Source organism: Colletes latitarsis, chromosome 10 (genome assembly GCF_051014445.1).
Source record: "Colletes latitarsis isolate SP2378_abdomen chromosome 10, iyColLati1, whole genome shotgun sequence".
Lineage (NCBI taxonomy): Eukaryota > Metazoa > Arthropoda > Insecta > Hymenoptera > Colletidae > Colletes > Colletes latitarsis.
Window position 1 is genome coordinate 17,131,489 of NC_135143.1, and position 24,222 is coordinate 17,155,710.

Genomic DNA, 24,222 nt, shown 5'->3' on the forward strand with positions numbered 1-24,222 from the left:
TACGCGTTCCTGTGATCGTACCTCGGCAATCCGTGCGTGTGACCCCCGGGAATCCGTGTGCGCGGACCCCGGATCCTCCGCAGTCGAGTCGAGCGAATCTCTTCAACCATTATCGGTTCTAACTGATATCCTGACATTAAAGAATAAGTTCGAACATTGAACTTTCCGTTAGGACGACGAAATTGTCGAATTTTTCACCTGGAGCTCGATCGTTTCGCCGGGTCAATTAATTACGATTACAGAACTTGTTACTGCTAACGGGGACCGAGTCTTCGACCGTTTCATAAAGCGCGCAGTTAGCCTCTCTCGCGTTCGACGATCCATCAACGAGTCAGAAAGCTGCGAAATTGATGGTCGAGGCGCACTGGAGGCGTTCCAGGACTCCTTTTTCCCCATTCGCGGTCCTCCGGCGAAAATTTATTTCCCCATCGACCTGCCTAAATGCAAATCGCGGATTCATCTATTAGGGTGTCCCGGAAAATATTCCGCTGTTTTCGTCGTTTCGCTCCTTCGCATTGTCCATCCTAATGAAGACAGACCTTGGGTTTCCCAAAATAAGATACACGTATCGGTACATTATTATTTCTTTTTTTTTAATACGAGCAAGTAATACTGATTTTGATATGTTGTATTATCTTGCGTGTTCATCCTGTGCCTGATGTGTAATTTATGTGTACGTTTTTCCGACAATAGTGCACTTTCCGAACAATAGGTGATTTAACAATGACGACGATGTGATAAGCGACATTTTTTGTATGTAAGAAATCAGCATTGTGGTGCAAAGAGGTGCAATTATTTACAGTTTAACGACAGGAGACGATAGATTATCGTAGAAAGAATTTTCTTATTACTTTTCATTATCATTGTACGTGAAACGATTGTTTTACAGTTGACGAATAAAAATTTCGAAACGCACAGTATTTTCTGGGACAGCCTAATTTTTCTCGCGGCGTCCAATGAACAAGGAACCTCGTGATCGATGGACACTCTCCAATCTACGAAATGATCTACGAAAAGGAAATAAAGAAGCAAGAATAACCTTGCCTGCGCCTCGTGCAACTCAAATTACACGTTCAGCGCGGCACGCGACGAGACGCTGCTCGCTGCGAACGGATTTCATCGCGCATTGCGCAACATTCCAGAGAACACTCTGCATTGTTGAATCTACAAGGTGTCCTGTTACGACCATAACCAGAAATGGACAGAATTCTTACGTAAATAGATACAAATTTGCAATAACGAATTAAAAACGAATCGAACGTATAACGATATTCGAATATTCAAAGTTTGTTCGTATCATTCGAATGATTTCCACGCATGCGCGTGTTGGGGAGTCCTTGCGCGCAGATCTCGAATAATCGCCACGTGATTTGGTTGGCTTCTTCGTACACTATTCATTATTATAATATTGTAACTTGTGTTCAAGTCATTACATTCTGTTTAAACTGATATTGTTGTTGGACGATTTAAACAACCGTTTTGAATACCATCGGGATGTCGCGTTTACAGCTGGGCAAAATTCATAAAGACTCGTGTTTCCAGATGGCACAGGATTTTCATTGATTTCTCCTGGAACTTCTTACTCCGTGTTTCACATTGCTAGTGCTCGTTTAAGTGACGTATCTGCCCGAAAAGAATATATAAGGTGTCCCACTTAACTCGACTACCCCAAATATCTTACTTGTTCTCGACGATAGAAACAACTTTCGGAGGACATTCGCTCGTTCGACGTAAAGTAACAATAACGAATAATCCACACTATTTACTTGCAAAGACCAGACATTGCCAGAAATATGGTCAAATATTTGCCCTTTCTAAACAAATCACTTACTTCCTGCGATACTTTTTCCCTATCTTCAACGACAAGCGAGGAGAGTTATCCTGTATTCTGCCGGAAACAATTAGGCGAATGTGTCCAATAACAGGGTTGAAAGAAACATCGTGTATGGCGTGCGATAAGATCACCGAAAGTTGTTGCAAACAAGATTGGTAAATGAAAAACAAAATACTTTATTCCTTCTAATCTAGCGTTAAGTTGTGACCTATGACGCACGATCTAACACAAATACTAGGAAATTAGTATTGAACACTCGATGGCTAGATTAGTATCGATACGTGATACAACACAATACGATTATATCCGCTGATCCCGGCTGGATAATGTTTAATTTATTATTTGTAATTGATGCGGTCGAGTAAGTGAAAAGTCTCTCTCCGAAGACATTCGTGTCGATTTCCTCTAAAATTCGCGCAACGACTCAATTCGAGTCGAACTTAAATTAAATTGAACCCTGATACGAAGTCGTTTCGTGTTTCTATAAATTAAAAAAAACAATGGCGATCTTTCCGTCATTTCGATAGGGCAACGGCTCTTAGTGACTCGGGTCACGCAGCACGATGATTTGCAACGAGAAGTTGATAACAATACGCCGATCTTATCCGTGATTACGCACGGAATCACGTGCGCGGCAAATCGTTCTTCACGCGTTATCGGCGTTGCTCTTTATCGGTCGCCGATGTTACAAGTAACAAACAGCGAACTCACGAGCTCACGTACCGTCGTTCTGACGTAAAATCGTCTCCTATTTATCTCTCGTCGAACGGTTATTTCAGGTACAGTGGCTAGAGCACGGCTGCGAAGGGTGCTTCGGGCAAATGTCAACATTTATAAAGCAATATTTTCGGGACACAAGATATCAGGGTCTGTAGATATTTTTTAAAAAGCCCGTGGCAACGAACAACTGTTTCCACAACCTTTCTAAATATTTCAAGCAAAATAAAATTCAGTTTCATTCTCGAAAATTTTCTTTGGCGCACCTCTTGAATCCTGATACCTCCATACTTTTCCTCTCAGAATTCATTACACTAACGAATTCTATTATGAAAGATTTTATCTACTAAAACTGAAGCTGATCTTGCGCTAGCTAGAAAAAATCTTCGTACGCCGCTATACGCAGCCTCGAAACCATGCAACTTTGGTATACAACAATTCTTCGTGCAACGCATAATTTACAAGCTATTCAAGGTGAGCGTGTTAGGTGCCTCCTGTATATACACTTCGAAAAGTGAAACCTTGTTACCGCACTCGTCAGCAGCTATTCACGCGAGCAGTTGCCTCGCCCTTTTTCGGGGCGCGTGTTTCTCTAGCCGCGTCTCTTCGTGTCAGAATTTCCTATCAGGATCACGAAAGTGACTCCTAACCGCAGCGGAACAAGCTCCGTGATACGAGCTAACGTCAATTGGGCTGCTTGATTAACGAAAGAGACGGTACCGTGCATCGCCAAAAATGAATTAACACAACTGCTAGACGAACTATTCGAATTTATCTTAATAATTCTACGGTTTTAATCAAAGAGCTAATCGTTCCTATAATAGCGAAAGAATCGATTAATGGGAGTAGACAACAATCTTATCCTGTGATTGACGACAGAATTCTCGATTATTAAAAGTTACAAGTACAGCTTTAATAGAATAGTTCGTATCGCGTAGCAAAAGTTGTATTTATTGCAAATTTGAAAATTGTCTCTTAGGAAAGAGAGGGACTGTTGGAAGTAGAAGACCACAGTCAAATTTATTATCTTATTCGAAGTTATATAATAATCGAACAGCTAAAATAAAATAGCTTAAACGATGGTATAATTCAAACTTTCGTTTTATGTTATAAATCATTACTCAAGGAAGCGATACTGACAATAAAGTCTTCGGCAATTACTCTCTCAAACGCAGTATCATCATTCTCAGTTATCGTCTTATTTTTCCATGTAGAATCACGCCCTGAATTATTGCCCACCTGTAGGTAAATATCCTGTACACCAGTTCACAACCCCCATCCATTCCAAAAAGCGCACCCACCAATGTTTCACATCATATTTTGCCAGACCCCAACGTCCAATAACAATCATTTTATCGACTCCATACCTCCGACGCTCATCAATGAATATATTTTCAAGTCTTCCAGCCATGTCAGTAGGCTCCCAATCATTCTAATCGATAACAGTGATTTGTATTCCGTTCATAAACACATTATACTTCCTACTTCTGGACCATGCGATATATCCGGTTTCACGTTCATGCATTGCATCCCTTATGTACTTGATCCTCTGTTGCATATATTTCGTGACTTCGTATCCACCGGGACCTTTTCCACTATCTGGAAACATGCCACAGTCTCTTCTGTTCCAAAATCCACTGACCTTTCAACCTTAACTTCGCCTCGCTCTGTTTCGTAACCTAAAGGGCTGTGCAGTACTCGATTGAAACACTCTATAAATTACTCCTACAAGGTAGGGGACTTTCGATCAGGCTTTTCACATCTTTATAACACTCTTCAAAAACTATTCTACATATTTTCAATGCGATACTACACCATTTGTACTTTCCACTATCTGGAAACGAGCCATAATCTCTTCTTCTTCTTGTTCCTACATCCACTGGCCCTCCAACTTTAACTCCATTACGTTCCGTTTCGCAAAGTGAAAGGCTGTGCAATACAATCCAATTATGACTCTTTATAAATGACTCGAACATCCTAGGGGACTTTCAATCAGACTTCCGACGTCGTTATAGTACTCCAACTGCCATCCTGCATATTTCCAATACGATACTACGAGCCATTGACGGAAAATGTTTCGCGTTTGTCATGTTAATCGACGGCTCCGAAGCTCTCGATGGAATGCATTATGATTTGCCAATTGCTAAACACCAAGACATTCACTTGTCGCCGTTCTGTACTCTATGGTTACGTTCATACTTCACCAGTTGTACACAACAGACTACGATCGATGTCAATAATCTTGAATTTTCATTCGTTTGATGATCAATTACACGTGCTACAGAAATTTATGCACAAAGTATTACAAAAGCTATGGGACCTTTTTCCTAGATCAATTCCCTGTGTCAGGACGAATAAAAAAGTCCTTCTCCGTGGCTTCGTTATCGATGTATAATTAGTTAAATATTCCACGCATGCGAATGTATGATGTACATTTCCGCGCATAAATGTGCACATGTGTAGTCGCGCGGTCACGTGACAAGCATAAAAATGGCGTGTGCCAGGAGTCGTGCCAGTAAACTTTAATTGCTCGTATCTCCGCAACGAAGCTCCAGATTGCAAAATGGTAACAGACTTTTCGATTTCTTTTTATGCGACTAATCAATCCTAAAAGTTTCACAATTTTATTACGATCTGTTCATATTTTCGTAATAAAAACGTACTATACTTGGTATTATTATTTGTTTGGGTAATAAGGGACAGTAATTATTATTATTAACTGAATTTGCCCTCCGAACGAATGAACGTCGACCAAATACCCGCCACTGAAATTGCTCGAAGCAGGAGAAAAGGGTGAAAAAATAATTCCAGCTCCGATAGAGACAAGGGCAGCCAGATTTAGCGTTCCTGCGGAATTTCGTGGTGCACCGTGGCGAATTCGGGACGACGGCGGCCGATCCAGCGTGATAACAACGGCCGCGACTTATCTCACGCTTCTCCGCAAATTACAGCGTGGCTCGCGGCTTCTCGGCCCGAGGCTGATTAGATCTAGGCGCAGGCCCGAGAGTGGCTATTTCACGAGGAACTCGCTAATTTCGGAGTTAATACCGCATGCGGCGGAGCCTGGTTCGATGCGCAGGATGGAGTTTCGTGGAGCGAGCGGCACGGTTCCAGCTTACGTGACCCCTACATTTAGGGGAATCTCTGCTAGAAACGTCAAAAACAATCGATCTTTTCCTTTTCATTTAATTTTTACTAGGTACGATCCTCGACCATATTTCCCCGTGATTTTGATACTGATTCGTGTAACATTAGAGAAACGCGTGATGAATGAATTGTATCGCGAAAGTTGTTGCTATGATAAGTCAACCCCCTTCTATTCCCCCACGGTCTGCGATATATTTTAATTTGACTAAAATCTCGGTTACTTGTTCGTGAAAATTCGCATTTTAAACCTTTTCCTTAAAAATAAATCTAGTAATTACCTGAATAATCTCGGTGCTAATGGGAATCTTTCCCCCTGCCCTGAGTGTCCATTTTAAGACAGGTCAGATGGGGAGACGAAGAACGATCTCGCGGCTCTTGTGCACCCGTTATCTCCCTCCGGCTTTTAAACGTCGAGAGCACGTCATTCGCGGATGTGTGAATCATTCCGCTTATTTTTATCGCCGGGAAAGCTGATAATCGCTCCAACAGACTGACGTGCTGATCGTATCGGTTCTGTTCTTTTTCGGACGAGCCGTTGCGTGTAGGGCGTGGATTGCACGGATCGCGGAGTACGGTGATAATGGATCGCGTTTGAAAGTAGAAGTAGTGGATCGGAAGACTCATCAATGAGGATTCATTTCCTTTTGTAAGGATTTAAATGAACGGGATAATTCGACATTTTATTCCATTTGATACCTTTTAACGCGTGAATAATGTGCAATTCCTACGTAAACGCTTCATTCAAGAACTCGAATATTCGAATACTGAAATATGAAAAAATTTTACAGATAGCCCTAGTCCTATTTGTAACGTACAATCGTCTCTTGCGTCCGCGTTTCGAGCAACTTTCAGATGTTTGATCGGATCGACGGATGGTGCGAGTTATTTTCGACAATACCACGGATAGTTTTTACAGCGCTATGCTTCTCGAACGATCCATCATTTCCAGACGTTTGCTGCGATCAGCGTAGGTTACTGGAGACGCAACCTCAAGTAACAGATGAATTACATAATTCATACATTGCGCCGATCTCCATACAAAAGCACCCTTCCAATCTTCGTCGCGATAATAAAATGTCGGTGTTTAATATTCTCACAGGTGTGCCTGGGCATCTGAAATTCAGATGGATTCGCTCCCTTAAAGACGCGAACTGTCCAAACAAACCCGCTTGGAATTAGCACGTTAAACGAAAGCCTGGAAACTTTCGGTCAGAGGATTCCGGATTTCGAGCGGACGTGGTTCGATTAAGCCCGCCGGGAAATACTTCATTTGGCAAAACTATAGTGATGAGCCAACCAAAGCGGATATCTCAACTTCGAACAGTAAAACGAAATACTCGTCATTTTTACGACCTAATCGATCGGTGCTGAATTTAGTAGGACACTCGATTTTAATAGAAATCAGCAAACTACGATCCAATAACGTATGTTCATGCGCCATATTGCTCATAGTACTATTAACGAGAGTAACAAAATCAGGTGTTTCCTTGTATCGAAGCTGAAATTGCTTGCAAAAACACATTGTGTTTGAATTAGATTTGTTGGCGCGATGTACGTTGCGGCATCGAGGTGTTTCATATTTAATGTCAAATATTTGCTCCAATGTAAATATTCGAGGAAACTTCATCGTCGTGGCCTTCTTAAAACGCCTAGGCACATAAGTAAAGATGTATTTTTAACCATGGTTGATCCATACATCTAACAAAGTGATCTTGCGACAACAAGGCGTAATAAATTTCAGTCTAGGTTAATATTTGATCGCACGAAGAAAAGAGTGTCACCGGAGGATGATGCTTGCATTCGCGTTGATATTTATCGCCATCTTTGAGGACGACGTTTAAGATCATCTGAAGGTTACGGTTGCGTCACGTGTCGCATTAACGAACAGTGTACAGATCGGATTAAGAAAAATGTAGGTGACCTTATCTCGAGGAGTGTGACCTTAAGATGTCTTTGATGCCTTTGAATAACCTTGAAACAACATTGAAATGACCTTGACGCCTCCAGATGACCTCGAAGCGCGTTTGACTCGACTTGCTCCACCGAAATCCAAGGTTAGCTAACGATCAGCCTCGTTCGGATCGTCAGCAGGAAATTGGAGGGCAGAGGGCAACGTCAGGTGGATGAAATCGTTACGCTAAGGCCGCCCCTCGTCAAGTCGCCGCGTAAAATGGACGTAGATCAACGGAGATCGTTGTTAAGGGTGGGTAGAAGGGACAGACGTATATCATCGTCCAATTTCGTCCCGGCCCTTTATATTCTTTCGACGTTCGTGAATTCGTAGCGCCGGGGCGAGGAGAACTGTACACGACACGGACCATTTTTATCAATCCGCACGATTTACTCTTGAAATAACTGTAATACAGAGAAATGCTCGCCGCGAGGATCCCGCGAACGAGGAATCCATTTGTTCCGTTTCGTTCCTCCTCCTCGGTCCTTTTTCTCCCGCTGCTTCCACTTCCGTAGACTCACCGACTTTGAAATATTGAAACGAATACTGATTAAACGTCAAATAACAATTTTTTGCTATTCCATCCGTTTGGTTGCTTTGTACAGTTCGAAAATTCGGTATTCATCAGTCTTCCGGTATAATTAAGTGGAGAAGTTTTACAGATGATTTCAAAAACAAAGTGAATTTCAATCCAGTCGGAGACTGCGTGATCCAACATTTATTTTCCTCGGCATCTCGTCATGAGAATTAATATTTTTTTAACTCCGCGACGTGTCAGTTAATGCGTTTAACTGTCAGGCGTTCCTTCGACCGACATTCTTGCATCGTTGAATAACAATTTCTCGCGAAGCCTCGCTTCTTGCGACTAAATCCGATTACTCGCGCTATCTGCGTTGATTTTCCAGCGAACGCCTAGCGGCTTTCTTCGCAGGGTAGCGGCACTTGTAGAAGAAAATAATTTACGAAACGCGTGGCAACGACTATGATTCCCGCACAAATACAATACCACGACGAACGTGCACCCACGTCAGCCAAGTTTTTGATATTGTTTGCGCGATTCTCCGCGGTACAGAGACAGAGTTCCGTTTTATTTGACTTGCTCGCGATTTATTGACACCTACGACAACCGACTGTTGACGTTACCATGAATCAACGAGCGTGTTTGCCCACGGATAAATCGGTTAAACATCGTGATCAACATTCTGCCATAATACGTACGTTGAAATTGCATAATATTAGTTCGCTGGTGTTGTTGGTCTGACCACGGATGGGAACATTCCACTGTCAGCCAGTTCTACTCCCGTCGCGGTGTTCCCCAAACAGACGTAACGCTCAATGGTCGGAAATCTCGATAAGTTCGTTTGGAAACGGTTTCCTGAACTTTAAAATCTGATTACATAATTTAATTATTTTTTTTTAATATCTCGAATCGCATCGAAGACGTTTCCAATTTTGTGGTTTGAATCCCTCTGATCTTTTAGTATTTAAACGAGTATAAATCATTTGTATTTTAATTTTATATATCCTTCTCAACACTTAATTTTCAGTATGATTAAAAGCAATTTTAATATGGACATCATCAAGGTCAAAACGTTTAATTCTTAACGTAATTGTTCCGCGATTTATTGCAACATGTCACGAGACTTTCCTGTTAGGTATCATGTGGTGTTTAAATTATGGAAGAGATCGAATAATAGAATTCTTCAGACGCTATTACTTTGTTATGCTCTCTGGATAATTTAAACAACTATGATTCAGAAAAATATCAATTATTATCCAACGGATAAAAAAATCTTGCCTTGAAAACTTCATTAATATTAAAAAAGGACAATAATTTGGGACTGTACGAGATAGTGTCACCACGCGATAGCAATTTATTCCCATTCTCATGAAACGCAGTCTAAACAAGTATCGTACATTTCTTGCCGCCGGTGGAATTTTAATTTATACTGCAACCTTTTTATTTCAGTTATTAAACGTCTGATATCTCATCTGTCGCGTCCAGAAATTAGATTTAATGTTCTCATTCGTCTCGTTGGGCCGTTATCTTTCTCGAACTCGCTTTTTAATAACACAATCTTGGAAACGTTGAACCAATCACTCAACGTTGTAAGTTTATGAAACATCTACGTGACTTTCTTCATTTATGCCTCGGTTCGCTCGATTAATCGAAATTCTTTCGTTCACGAGATTTCACCTCGCGCATACATTTTCTGTTCATTACACAGAATAAAAATTGTACCATTGCACTATATTAATATATCAATCCAAATTTTACATTTGATTGGGAACGTATACAATTTTGTAAACAAATAGAATTCAAAAAAGTAATACTCTACGAGACATTTCACATTTTATGTTTGTAATCAACTCTGTCCTCGTGTAGAAACTGCATTCATCATACCTGATTACGTAGTACTGATAACTGTGATTACGTAGGTCATGTTAACAATGCGACTTGTAAACACATTTCATTCAGTTTGCGATAGACTTGCATCTTGAGCTGTTTTGCTTTCCAGATGTTGCTCATCAACCATATCAAATCGAATCAGTTTGAATTATATAATCACTTTTACTAATCGCTAGAAAGTTGATGTCATCGGTGTATTTGCAAAACACAAACAAGATTGTTTCAGAAATGTATCCTGAATGATTTTAACCATTGCATGCTTTTACGTTTTCAAAGAAACGTTTCCCTCGTATTTGAATATTCCGAACAAGACGGTAGAGAATATCGCGTTCTAAGAAAAATACAGAAACCGTGAACTTCAAAAGATTTGCGAGTACCATTCTGAGAAGATCGAGGCGTACCGTTCCACGTGACTTCGTGCTCGCGCGATAAATCAATATTGTCGGTTTCTCGTCGATTTAAAATTGCAAATTGAACGCGAACGCAGATAAGAATTACGAGTCACCGGATAGGCACACACGATACAACGTGATGTTAATGACACTCGTAGTCACGAGTCGCGACAAACAACAAACCCCAAAAACTCGTACGTGTTCCGGGTCTGCGTCACTCGCGTCGTAAATCAAACTAATTTGTTTATACGACAGAACGAAACACGTGAAAGGAGCAACGATCTTTGTGTTATGTAACGTGGATACAGAGAAACGTCAGACAACGACAAAGAACAAAGTCGGTAAACAAAACTGCTGCCTTCGAACCACGTGAATTGAAATTCCTCGCGAGAATTATTGCGACATGGCTCCCGCGCGAAACAAATATTTGCAACGACGTGGGATCGACGGTATCGTGAAACGTCCCCACCAAATAGGGCTGGGACCTTCTGTCGAATTATTTGTTGGTTAAATATTTAAATATTAGACAATTCGAACTATTCGAATGCTTAACTACAATAAGGCTTTAAGCTGTAGGGCTTGTAGCTGAAGTTGGGATATGTTTGCCGAATTATCCGTTCATAAGCAATTCATGCATTATATAGCACTGTATTCAATATTGGAATTTTCTGAAAATTCTGAAAAATTAATATGCAATTATAGAGGGTTTAAACCGTGGTTCAAAAGTAAATTTTCAGTCCCATTTATTTATAGACTTCACGAAAGTTTAATAAAACGTTATTTATCCGAGTATATTATTTAAAATGTCTTATCTAGTATGTCTCGTACATTCGTTAGGAAACACTATATTTGTCGAAGAATATTATTTCTATTTTTCACTTTATCTATTAAGATAATTGTAAAAAAATAGGTAGAAGGCAATTGCTGTTATTACGTATGTAGTGCAATTATATGAACAGTTTGTTATTTTAAGAATGATATACGACTGGCAATACCTGGATAGTAATATTCGAACAGTGACAAAAATATTGTTAGTAATTCGAATTTTATTCGTTTAAATGTTTATCAAATATTCGACCAGTATAGTTCTGGCATTTTAACGATCACACTTATCTAATGATCCAGGTTTTTCCCAAGTTTATTACCATGAACATTGAAAACCACGAACTGTGTACCTTTATTGACGAACCATGTCGGCGAGCAAAGGAGATTCAACACGATTTCGATCAAACGATACACGTGAGTCGCATCTCTCGATCGTTATCACGCACGTGATTAGAACAACGCAACCCAGACGAGGCTTATACCCGGCGTTCGCTCGAGAATTTCATTCCTGGAAATCAGTACCGTAAAAAAGAGAGAGAGTCTCGACTCTGGAATTTTTGGCAAAATAAATAAACGATATTCTTTTAATTTTGGAAATCAACAAATTTCACGCGAAGAGAAATAATTATTACAAAATCACTCTGTGCGGGGGAAAAAAATAGAGAATGTTTGCTTCGTTAATACGTTGAGAATTGACAAAAGGTTGAGAATTACTACATCGGAGAGGCTTGCACTCGATAGTTACTATCGATAGGAAAACTCTCCAGTGTAACACCAGTCATTAGCTGACGATCACATTGGGTTGAGTCACCGTATGAAAAACTTGGCTTGTCCAGTGACGCGACATTACGCATTCAAATGTATTTATACGCGGTCGATGATCATTATAGCCTGGATGCAACTGTCGACCGACGTCAGGTGTTACGCGGACAGATTGATTCAATTAGCGTGAACGATCGAATCACGAGAAATTCGAGCTCTGGGAGCTGGTTAAGTTGTTGATTCCTTCGAACCGCTGTCGAGAATTGCTGGTTTGACGAGTAACTGAAACGCGTTGATTGAGACGTTGGGTATTTCCTCGTGCGCAGATGTAATCTCGATTTAATTGACGCGAAACATCAGTATAATTGACAATCTCTTGAATTTTTATGAAACTCGCCAAACAAACACAGCATTTAAAAATATTTAACACGTAGTTTTTTGTATCCACCGATACTCGCGTTCGAACGATGAAAATTATCTTCGAATTTGCGGATGTTAGGCTTTGTTAAACGTTTCTAAAAAGCTGGCAACCAAAAATTAATTATTTGTTACCATTTTTAGTAATTTGCTTAAATTGCAACACTATCTGCAGCGAAACTATCTAAAGTGCGAAAACGCGCAGTGTCGTTCTAAAAAGTACTATATCCCAATCTACGCGTATATACTTTTCCTCTACCCGGCGAGCATAATTTTTCATTTTCGTCTCGTGGCGCAAAATACACTTCATTTCATCCGTTAGACGCAGGGGAGCAGCGTAATTTTCTTCCCCGTCGAGGCAAATATTTGTTGCTGAAGACAGCTGACAAAAAGACTGAGAGCCTAATAGCGAGGGAGGAAAAAACGAAGAAAGCGAAACTAAATTGATCGATACGTTTCGTCGTCGGGGTGACCGTATACTTTTGAAATTTTGCGAGCCTCGATTAACCGCCGATAATTAGAATGGCAGAACTCGTTTTCGTTTCGAAGTTATTAATCGATCGACCCTAAGGGCCTGGTCGACGACCAAAGTAAACGACGCCAAATACGATTCTCGGCCGCGACGTCGATAAATCCTGTCGCATAAATAATCCCCCGACGCGTTTCGTGCCGACAAATTAATTGTCGACGCGGAATATGGCGCATCGGTTACCGGTAAAAAAGCTGTCACCTATAATTAACAGCGTCATCGACTGAAAACAACTCGCAGTCCGCTCTCTCCCGGCGACTATTCGAAATTATACGCGCGAATCTGCGAACGGGGACAATCCAGTTCTCGTTACTATTCGTCGCGAATTTTATTTCTATTCGTTTTAAAACGGACACTGACGAGAATCTAGGAAACAAATTTTTATTATCGGTTTATTTCATTCCCGATGAAAACTAAATATATACTAATACAAGGGAATTAATTTCTGACGTCAATGTGTCGATAGGATCTAATCGCGTCTCGTTTTAGAAATGGACGGAATCCTTATCCAGATAGAAGACGTTGAATAACAAGTAAGAAATAAATAGCTTTCCATCCATTGTAATCTGCATTACGCAACGGTATTATAGTTATATTTTTACATAAACACGTTATACAGCTTTGTATCTCTTTCCAGAACTGTATCCACAATTTGATATAAATATTAATCTGTCAAAAATTAATCGGTTAAGAGACGGAGTTGAAAATCCTTCGGAAAGAAAACTCTGTATTAAGTTAAATTGATTCGTTAAAAAAATGTTTGAGAGTAAAACTGAGTTTAAGAAAATTGAGAACAACGGGAAACTTGTAAGAAACTTAAAATTGAAGTGAATTAATAACTTCTATGAATTATTTCTTGTAGAAGATTAATTAAACCGACAAGAAATATATTATGAGATTTCTTTTCCGAGTAAATCGTTAAATTCTTGTTCGTCGTTTATTATTTAAACAAAGTTCTGCTTATATCTGTCTTAGTCCTGTCATTGGAAACAGTTTCTAACAATGCTGCAGGGAACGTGAATACGAATGTTCGATCGAAGTTGGGGGTAAATTTAAATCACGTCCGGCGTCGCGCGAAAAGTCGAGACAACCTGGAACTTTTCTGGCCCGATCCGACAACTATCGGTCCCCGGTGCATCTGGAGTGCAGCCAGGTGCATCGTGACGCAGCGATGCGCAACGACGTGCCGCGGTACATCGCGAAGAATTAAGAATTAACACGTTGTCTGACATACCAATTTTCCATATCTAGAGACGCCTAAGACATTTGTCCAAATAACAGTCGGAAAAATGAAAACGTTCAATAAAGACGAACACGTCGATCGTCGTGTTAATTTTTTCTGTTTTAGAAATGTCTTTGGCGTTTGTCTAAATTACTATGCCAGAAAAACATGGATGTTCGACGATCCAACGATGCGCTTGTTATCTTAAAACGTTTCGCGAGGGCATTTAAAATTTTAAACATTATCAGTGAAAAAATAGAGGTTATTCAAACAGACCTCTTGAAATAAAACGATCGATCGTGTCCTTAGACTCATCGTTATGAAACGCTTAAATGGATTTTATAAAAATAATATTCTCTATTTTTGAGACCAGTTTTTAATATTTGCAAAAACTATTCTTCTTGGGAGATTGGATTTGCGGTGCAATAAATTCCACAAGCTCCTATACCATTTGTTTCTACCTAGAATCGAAAAGATACAATTTGTCCCAGTCGCGTGACTCACCCTGTTTACTGCATTAACCCTAATAGTGTGCAAACGACGTGCAAATGAGACATTAATGTTTCGTGCGTTGCGAGAAAAATTCTGCGAAATACATTTTATAGGGAATTGACAAGAAAAATATAAAACACGAGTTTATACATAGGTTCGCTTCTAACTACACCACTGACCATTAAAACTGTCGCTTTATTACAGATATTAACTCCTGAAAAATAATAATTGAATTCCTATTCTTGCGTGCAATTATTTCCCCGTGGGCCAAAATACTTAGGTACACTATTGGTCGAGACCACCTATAAAATGCACGATATCTCGCTTATGCTTATTTTCACAGAAAAAATATGTATTGCATAATTTGTTGGAGATAAAATTTAGAAACTTTTTTATTCCGTACTAATTTTCGGTAGAAATATGTAATTGGGTTTTAATTGGAAGCTGATAGTCGATACGTCATGCCAAAGTAGAGTCTATATTCGTAAATATCTTTTACATACGAGTGTACATAGTCGAAAATGCAACGCATTTGAAGAATGCCTATCATCGCGTTATAGTTGCTCAATCGACGAAAATAAACGTTCTGGCAAGCATTATCGATACATTAAACGCGGTTCCGACGATTCGCGTTCTAGGCAGCAGGAATCGATTCGACTCGTTCCGCGGAAATCGTTGTTCGCGGTAGCGAGTCGACTATCAGCGCGGAGGTCATCGATTGTCCAATGAATTTCATTAGCCCGTGACGCAAAACGACGCTACAACCGACGCATCTCGAATCTTCTGCCCGGAAGTCCCATTACAGCAGCGGTGTACCAGAGATGGGCAGATTTTAATTTGGATAATAGGTAACCAATCGTGCTAACCTCCAACAATTTATTTGGCACCTTCGTTCGACAGAACTGAGAAATTTTTACTCGTTTAAACTAGTGTGAACAACCCAATCGTCGCTGTAAACTCTACACTAAATTATTTATATGTTATCGAGACTTTAAAGGGAAAAAGACTTTATAATTCATAAATTTAACGAAATTTATCTGTCAATTGTCAATGGTCGTATCGTCAAATTTTTCTCAGAAAGAGAATATAATTCGTGTTGGTTACTTGGTTGGCAAGGCTATCGATTGATATTAACAAAACCGTTAATTGAGTGATTATCACTGAGGGGTTTCGACTTGTTGATTAATACTAGCTCGAATCCCGAATCGATAGCAGCAACTGACGCAACGAAATTCTCGATCTCGCGCGTACGTAACGCTGCTCAAATAATATTCTTATCAACGTTAATGAAGTCTCTAATTAATGCCATATGTTTGTTTGCCTGGCGCCGACGTTCAATGAACGAATAGCACGCCAATTTGTCTTGCATAAATTTTTCGTCATTCCTTCGAACCTCAGCTATTTTTTAAAACTTTTCTAAAGTTTTCAACAAAAATAATTTCTTTTCAAAATTTGTTCCTCGCCCTATTATGCATGTGTATGCTGGTGTGTGATATTCCATTAATTGTGAACACGTTCGACACGATTTTCTGAATTATTTTCTTCGAAACCTCGTCCACGGACGTCACGCTTTCGTCAATCGCCACCCACTGTGATTTTCCGACACTTATGGTTCTATTATAATTAAGATACGGTCAATTTCCGACAATACGTTTCCAACGAATGACGCGCGACAAGCTAATTCAAGGAACATTTTAGTAGATAGAAATTACTATTAATTTACAGATCGTGATTTCTATTTGCCAGAGATTTTTCTCCACACGCATCTGCGATTCTTCCTTGGCGTTGATTGCATTATTCTAACAAGAATATTTGTTGAGATATACAAAGCAATCGTGTGCTTCATGGGAATCATTTACTAACCGATGTTTGCTTTCTTATCTGAAAACCATCTGTTAAAAGCCTCCATACGAATCGTTTGTTTTCCCCAATTTTTCACGGTCCGTAACACCTTCATAAACGGATTTTTCCACGAAAGATAGTGCGTCAACCGCGTAGGCCTGTAAGTTAGCGCAAACGTGATATGATTTAACGTGTTTACAGACGTTTGAACGTTAAATACTGTAACTACACGATCTAGTCTAGACTGCTATTGTTTATTACTACCGAGGCTGCATTTCCGCTCTTTCATAGTTGATTTTGAGAAATTTTCTTTGATAACGCTGTATCTGTTTTCTAAGAATCACCGGGCGTTGTTTAGAAATCTGGAACGCAAACGTTGCACTTTTCAGAAACGAGCGCAGTGGGTAGAATTTTCTGCAAATATTTCTATTACTTGAATTCGACTTCAGTGTGTTCAAAAATTAATTTTTTTTTTAATATGCTTAGAAAATGTTGCTTCTTCTATCGTAATATTTTTGTAAAATTCTTTCTTCATCTATGTAGTGCAATTACGCCCTCAGAATACTACAGAAATAAATCAGCGAACGAATTTAAAGCATCGCGACGTATAGATTCCCGAAATAATGCTGGTCGCGCGACGGTCCTCTTCTCGAAAGCATTTTGATTATGCACGCACCGGTGGAACTCGATAAACCGTAGCTAGTGTCGGTTAAAAAAAGGTCGCAGCTCATGCAATATGCATACAATCTACCAGTAAAGCCTCGAGTGCTCGGCATGCTTTATTGTTAATCTCCGTGGGCCAATTACAAACACCCGTTATCGCCAGCGCGAGCACGTGCGCGTCATGAGATTTTTCTGCCGAATCGCGGTGAAAGAAAAGAGGAATCCTCGGACGATGACAGCATTTCTTCGCGAATTTTTCTACACTCGAAAATATTTAAATATTCAACATACTCTTCCCTAAAACGATGCCCAAATATTTAAGAACTCCAACAGGATTTTTAAAAACACTACTTAGAAGTGAATTAATTCCTCCAGTAGTATCAGGGTAGCCATTGTCAGATGATTTTCTCATACGGTAACCAAATCTCGAAATATTGTTTACTATAGCAGTAACTCTTCTATAAATTGCTGCTTCCAATTTTGAAATTTAAAAAAATAAAGTATAAATACTAACCATACACAAAAGTATAGTTGATTTTTTTATATACAGGGTGTTCGGTCATCTCTGGAAAAAATTTTAATAGAAGATTCTAGAGGCCAAAATAAACATTTCCGGCCACACAGTACATTTTCGGTAAAGAATTTTTATCTCGAAAGTACGTAGGATTTCGGGGGTATGTCTATTCACCAAAAATGATTGTAATTGACCCCCACAACCGAAAATAATTTTTCCAGAATGAATTGAAATTTTTTAATTTAATTTTTTAATAACTTTTTAACGAAATCTCAATCAACAAATTGATATTCTTGATTTTCATCTTATTTTCGCCTCTAGAATCTTCCATTAAAATTTTTCCCAGAGATGGGGCAGTACGAGCTTTTGATTTATATATTTAATATGGTTCTTTTCATCTTTCGATCCAACGTTTGAGAAACACAAAGCCGTTCTATTGTCAAAGCGAAATGTTTCTCTCCTTTCCCCTACCCTCGATTTGGAAACCGTTGCTGGCAGAAAGCTTCAATTAAATTTGCAAGCGATCGCCATTTGCGGCGGAACCGTGACATTCGGCGAACCGTGACGGCGAAAAATTGGAATGTTTAAAAGCGAAATGCTGTGAAACGTACCGAGCTGTTTCGTCATTGATGTTTTTCCTCGAACTTTTCGTCGTTAAACGGGTTTCGCCATTGGTTGACTTTCTCCTATTGTTCCCATTTCGCTGCCACCCTTGTGCTACATTTTCGTTTTCTCGCGAACTTTTCGCTCGCGGCACGTCCACTTTGCCGGACGTCCGCTTCGTTCGAGCCCGCGAAGTGCAACTTCAATGAAGTAACACCACAGGTAGTGTTTCAACTTGACGTTTTCCCTTCTCTCGAAACGTAAGAACGAAATTGAATTTTCCTTAATCCTTTAATAAACGAGACTCGAACGCGAACGTTTTCCTCATTCAAAAGATTTAAATTTCATTTCTTTTTAAAGAATAAAAATTCTAATTGAGGTATTTAAATGTTCGCGGACTTAACGACGACAAGATTTATTCACACAAGTGTATGGTACGAGGAGACATTAAAGATTACAAGGCCATGACCTGGTTCTTTCCTGTTCCCGAACAGTATAGATGAAACAGATGATCTAAATATTCGAGCGTCTTACTTTATGAATTGTCTTTTTAATTTTTTATACTTTCAAATCCGAGTTATAAAAACTGTTTGCTACTACTGTGACGTGTAATTAAAATCCTTGTATTAAATATATTTGAAAACTTTTATATTATTAAATAAGAATTTTGCCAGTCTCTAGATCGCGCGATAGTTCGATCGAGGTGATAAAGAGCAAACTGTACTCGACAAAATTATAAGAGTGGCATTTGTCCACTTTTTTATTGGTTCACGGCGAGGAATCGTGGGCGGGGCTTAATTCGACCAAACAGTTTAGTCGCTGAAAAGTCGTTAGTCCGTTCTTACTCTTATCGATAATCACAGACCTTTCCTGCAATTTCAAAACCGTCGACTGTTCACGGAAAATACTTCTGTCGAAAGATTGGTAATTTTCCAAAGATCGTCGACGTTTCGATGGGAGGTAGAAAATAACGGAGAACATTTCCACGAATTTCCGCGGGACGATAAAAGATGAAAGCGACGCACGAAAATTTCCATGCGTCGTCGTGGAACGGGAAATTTTTAATGGACTAACTGTAATCGAGTTCCTGCATTTTTCGTGAGTAAAAAACACGCTGGTCTGCTCGAAACTCGCTTCGAACATAGAACACACGAAATTAGCATTACAACGTGTGGAAATACAATATATAGACATTTTAACCAGACGTTTCAACTCCTCTTCGGTATGTATAAAAAGAATACGTTTCATTTATAATCGTACGAACAAAAAAAAAACACCTACGTAGTGTCTATTTATGTTATTTTCGTATTCCTACGATTCTTAATCGAAAACTGAACTATTACAGTTGATTCCACTAAACTGCTTGTTCACAACGTTCGATAATTCTTTGTTTTTTTTTAATGGGAGATCAGCAGATCAATCCTACGTGAATGTCTGGAGTAATCACTTGCATGAATTACTGTTGCACGCATCATGTGACTTATGCATACCAGTGCACCGTTTCATTTCAGCCGAGTAACCGAACGGTCTTGAACGAACGACTTTCCAGCAGATGGATAGGTCCTGTGGGACCTATTGCTTGGTCTGCTCGATTCCTAAATTTAAATCCGCTGGATCTTTAGTTTTGGGGGCGTAGAAACATTCGTTTATCCAATATCAACCAAATTTTAAGAATAAATCAAATCTCTTCCGTTAGCGAAACAAATAAAATCGAATAAAATATTTCCTATTTGCAAAGAAACTGGGGAAAATAAGATGTTAAAATATCTCATCGATTCAAATAAGTAGATTCAATTTCTAAAGTAGAGAAAAATATTTGTTTTACACTCTGCACAAGCTGTCGTGAACAATAGTTGAAGAAGAACCGACATCTACCCTTTGTTTACGTCAGGGATGGCTTTTGTACCCCGTCGATGCGGAGATACAGTAATTTCTCGACGAGCGAGTCTGCTTTGGGGATACATCACTCGGTGGGTCGATAAAAATTTCATTGGTCAACTGATCAGGGATCACGCGACTCGAATAAATTTGCACGCGTCCGTCGGACCAGCCACCAATGAATCGCAATAAACAGTCGGGGCGCGTCGAAAGGGGCAACGGAGTCGTCGATTAAATTTGCGGCCCGCCAATTGTTTGTCTTGTGACTACCGTTCGCGTGATCGGTCGGTTTCCGTTAACGCGGATCACGTGCTAACGGAGACCGGCGTGGACCAAGTGAACTCGACACTTGTACGTCCCTGGATCTCTTTATACCAGTACTACTTTCTTCCCAGTAAGTCAAACAAAACAAAATAACGATTATTTCCCGGGCCAACTTTCGTACAAAAAAGGCGTAGGTTGTTCGACGACAAAAATTACAAATTTTAACGCGAAATCTACCAGAATGCAATTGGATTAATAAAATTATGTTTATATAAAAGTTATTCAAAAAATTGTTTAGAAGGAAACGACCATACGTGCAAAAATGAATCGAAAACGTAGAATGAACTTTCTTCGTACGATGCTTGGTTTCCGAGCAAATTAATATTGAAATTGTTTGGGGTGCGTGCACGATTTCCTAAATTACGTTTTAATAGATCTAGCTGTACAATTTGTATGATTTAAAATAATAATTTATAGTAATATTTCACACACTGGTAACGTTATACTCTGACTATGAAGAGGTTATGGTAATATAGAAAGATCCGTAACGCGAAGCGTCATTATTGAAGCGTGCGCATGCTCCGCGTATCTCCAAAATCGATTTTCTGGAAAACAGAGCTTTGTATGCAAAAATTTTATTTCACGTTTTCGATATATTTTTCCACGTAGAACTATTTCCATTTTGGTTTTACCATTCTTTGTGGAGCAGATTACACATATAGTATACAGGGTGTTCGGCCACCCTTGGGAAAAATTTTAGACAAAAATAAGACGAAAATCAAGAATATCAATTTGTTGATGAAGGCTTCGTTAAACAGTTATTAACGTTTAAAGTTCCGAGCGTACTGAATTTTTTTCTCGAAAATGCGCAAAATTTCGAGGGTATGTCTATTCATCAAAAATGATTGTAATTGACCCCCGCAACCGAAAATAATTTTTCTAGGACGATTTGAAATTTTTGAATTTAATTGTTAATAACTTTTTAACGAAGCTTCCATCAACAAATTATTATTCTTGATTTTCGTCTTATTTTGGCCTCTAGAATCCTCTATTAAAATTTTTCCCAGGGGTGGTCGAACACCCTGTATAGATACATATTTCCACGTACTCCAAAAGCATTGGAAATCAGTATTTCAAACTTGCAACGTTTCTGAAACATTTTGCAACAAACGAACTCCAATATTTGTACAATTTTTAATAACGTTGCTGCTGTTAAAAATTTTGAAAAGTGAAAAGTGTAATAGTAATCGATTTGCTAGACGAGAATATGAATCGTCGGAATCGTCGACCGATCTCGCGATTAATTATTTACGATGAGACAAACGACGCGGGGGGAATTTTTCTTGTCACTCGCGATTCTTAATGGGCCTTAATCGCTGGCCAACTGAGCTAATGTTTGCCAAGAGAACATAGTGTACTCGCGCGCATGATCTTCCGGTTCGCCCGTGGCCCCTGACACCGCCGATAAGAATAGTGGAAAGTTACCCTGGTAATTAAGCATAGATCGCATCTAAGTGGAAAAGAATTGTTTAATGCATACCGATCGCCCAACTCGTACCTCTCCAATTTCATTATTATTACTAAATACAAGCAAGGAGGTGATTTTTAAGCGTCGAAAAATATTTGCTACACTATTTTGGCTCGTTTTCATATTTGGGAGATGAAATCACCCCTCGTATTTACCCGTAATCTTAAGAAACTTGTAAGAGAATTCATAAAATTCTTAAGAAATCTAACGATTGGACACAACTTACGAATTTTGAATTCAGACAGTCATTAAATTTTCGATTTAATAAATTGAAATTAATTTTATTTTCCATGACTTACAATAAATTGCGTTATTTGACGGAAATTTCGTGTAAAATTTCATGCTATTAATTTCTTTTTATCCAACCAGATTACAGTTTTAACCATTTATGAGCAGATTATTATACCATATTATTACTAGATACTTATTATTCGAATGGTTTGCCTATATGTAAGCCAATCCTATTAATCAGTAATCCGAGCATTAAATTTGTTAACGACGACAGGAAAACAACAGAAAATTTGTACTTTAAGCGTGTTTTATCGCGGATGATAAACTGAATGACCCCACTCTTCCTCTCTCTCTGTCGTACAGTTTTCAGTTAATCGCGCGTTGCGAAAGAGTAAACGGTCATGTGCCCCGGGAAGCCTCTTTTCATCTCGACGAGCGCTTCTCCGCGAATACCTCGTCAGGGCCTGCTGCTTTTGCTCGATGATGTCGAGTAACGTGGAAGGAAATAATTGAAAAGGACGGAATGGCGAGTAAGGGCGCCATCAGTGCATCTGCAACGTGAAATTAATCCTCGCGTTTTTTGTTTCCTTGCTTCTCAGAACTAAATTCACGATTCGTTCGCGGGAATAATCGACTAATTTTAATATTGACACCGCCGGTGAATCACTCGTAACTTTTTGCGTAATTATATTATCATTTATTATTAGAAGCCACGCAAGAAGAAAAATTCTACGAAGAAAATTAACGTACATGGAAAATTGGAAACATTGTGGATATAGTGGCTCGGGGAATGAAAAATAGGCAGAGTTAAGAAATTCGGAAAAATCGCTGAATAATTTTATCAATTTGGGTAGTTCTCTGCTCGGGTGAAACAGCTTCCGCGTGATTTTAGCGCTTTTTCATACGATTCAAGAACTTCGCAAGTAACCGCGATGCATTTCCAGCGTTCCGGCATTTTTGCGTTTCTCTAGAACCGCGATCAAAGATACCATGAATGCGATTCCCGAGCGTCGATACACGCGGAATAATCGTCGGAAAGTGTTTCGCTCGACTTGACCTCTGGTGAAGTCCAATGAGCTGGTCGAGTTCCGACGGACAGCTTTGAAAACATTTCGTTGGGATTTGCACGCTCGACCGAAATGCTTTTGATCCGGTCCCGATTCCCACGTATTCCGCGCGCGATCCGCATTGTTCGCGTTCCTTTGTACCTCTCCAAAACGGCTACCGCGGAAAAGAAACCGTAACGGGAGCTCCTCTTCAAGAAAGCAACCGGTACAGAGAGCAACGTATCCGACAAGGAGGTTGATCGAAGCTACTCGGTCGTTTCAATTTCAACGTTTCCCAACATTAGAGGTTCCGGGTGCCTCTAGGAATACGTTCGTCGGTCGATTAAACTTCTTGAGACTTTTATGACGTGGATTCCTACGAGCGAGGCTATTAAACGGCTTCTTGGCAGGAGAGATCTTTTCAGGAAATCATTCTGAAGCTTCGTTGGCATTGTGACGAGCTTCGCAGGAAATTTCAAGAGGCTCTGGTGCAATGAGCGGCAACGATCGAGAATAGAATGCTAGAAACGCTGCGTGGGCCCTTCCTATCGTTAGGTCCATGAATCATTCTCTAAAATAATGTAGTTTTCATTCAGAATAGTGAAACGATTTTTCGGTAGTTTGAAAACGTCGTGAAATAAACTGTAATGTGCCTGAAGGTAAGGTGTGTTGACAGGGTGTGTCAAAATTTGTGGGACATTAAAGCGCATGGTTGCACTGACATCGATGGATGACTTTATCCTTCGAGATAAAGCTTATTCTCCAATGTATAGCTCAAGTTAAATTGTTAGGGTTCGACTTTGGATCTTATCAAACTTCTATAATCTTTCTTGTCTTGAATAATATCTGATGACACTTGTTAACTATGCTATCTCCCTGGCTTGGCCAAATAGTTTCTACAGAGAAATTGTTTAATGGTTAAACTCATTAAGCTAAGAAGAAAGTTACAAACGAA

General features: G+C 39.5%; 1 protein-coding gene across 3 annotated transcripts in view; it reads left to right on the forward strand.

Moving 5' to 3' along the window:
• The window catches only part of LOC143346520 (sodium-coupled monocarboxylate transporter 1), a 57,380-nt gene that overhangs the window by 13,355 nt on the left and 19,803 nt on the right, over positions 1-24,222 (forward strand). Inside the window, exon 1 of one of the 3 annotated variants that reach the window (XM_076774676.1) lies at positions 8,610-8,863. The exons of 1 other annotated variant lie outside the window; for it this stretch is intronic. In XM_076774676.1, the coding sequence (XP_076630791.1) occupies positions 8,794-8,863 (70 nt within the window). In that variant the 5' untranslated portion in view covers positions 8,610-8,793. Of the gene's footprint in view, positions 1-8,609; positions 8,864-20,226; positions 20,593-24,222 lie in introns of those variants that run through there. One more of the 3 variants, XM_076774679.1, reaches the window with a different exon arrangement.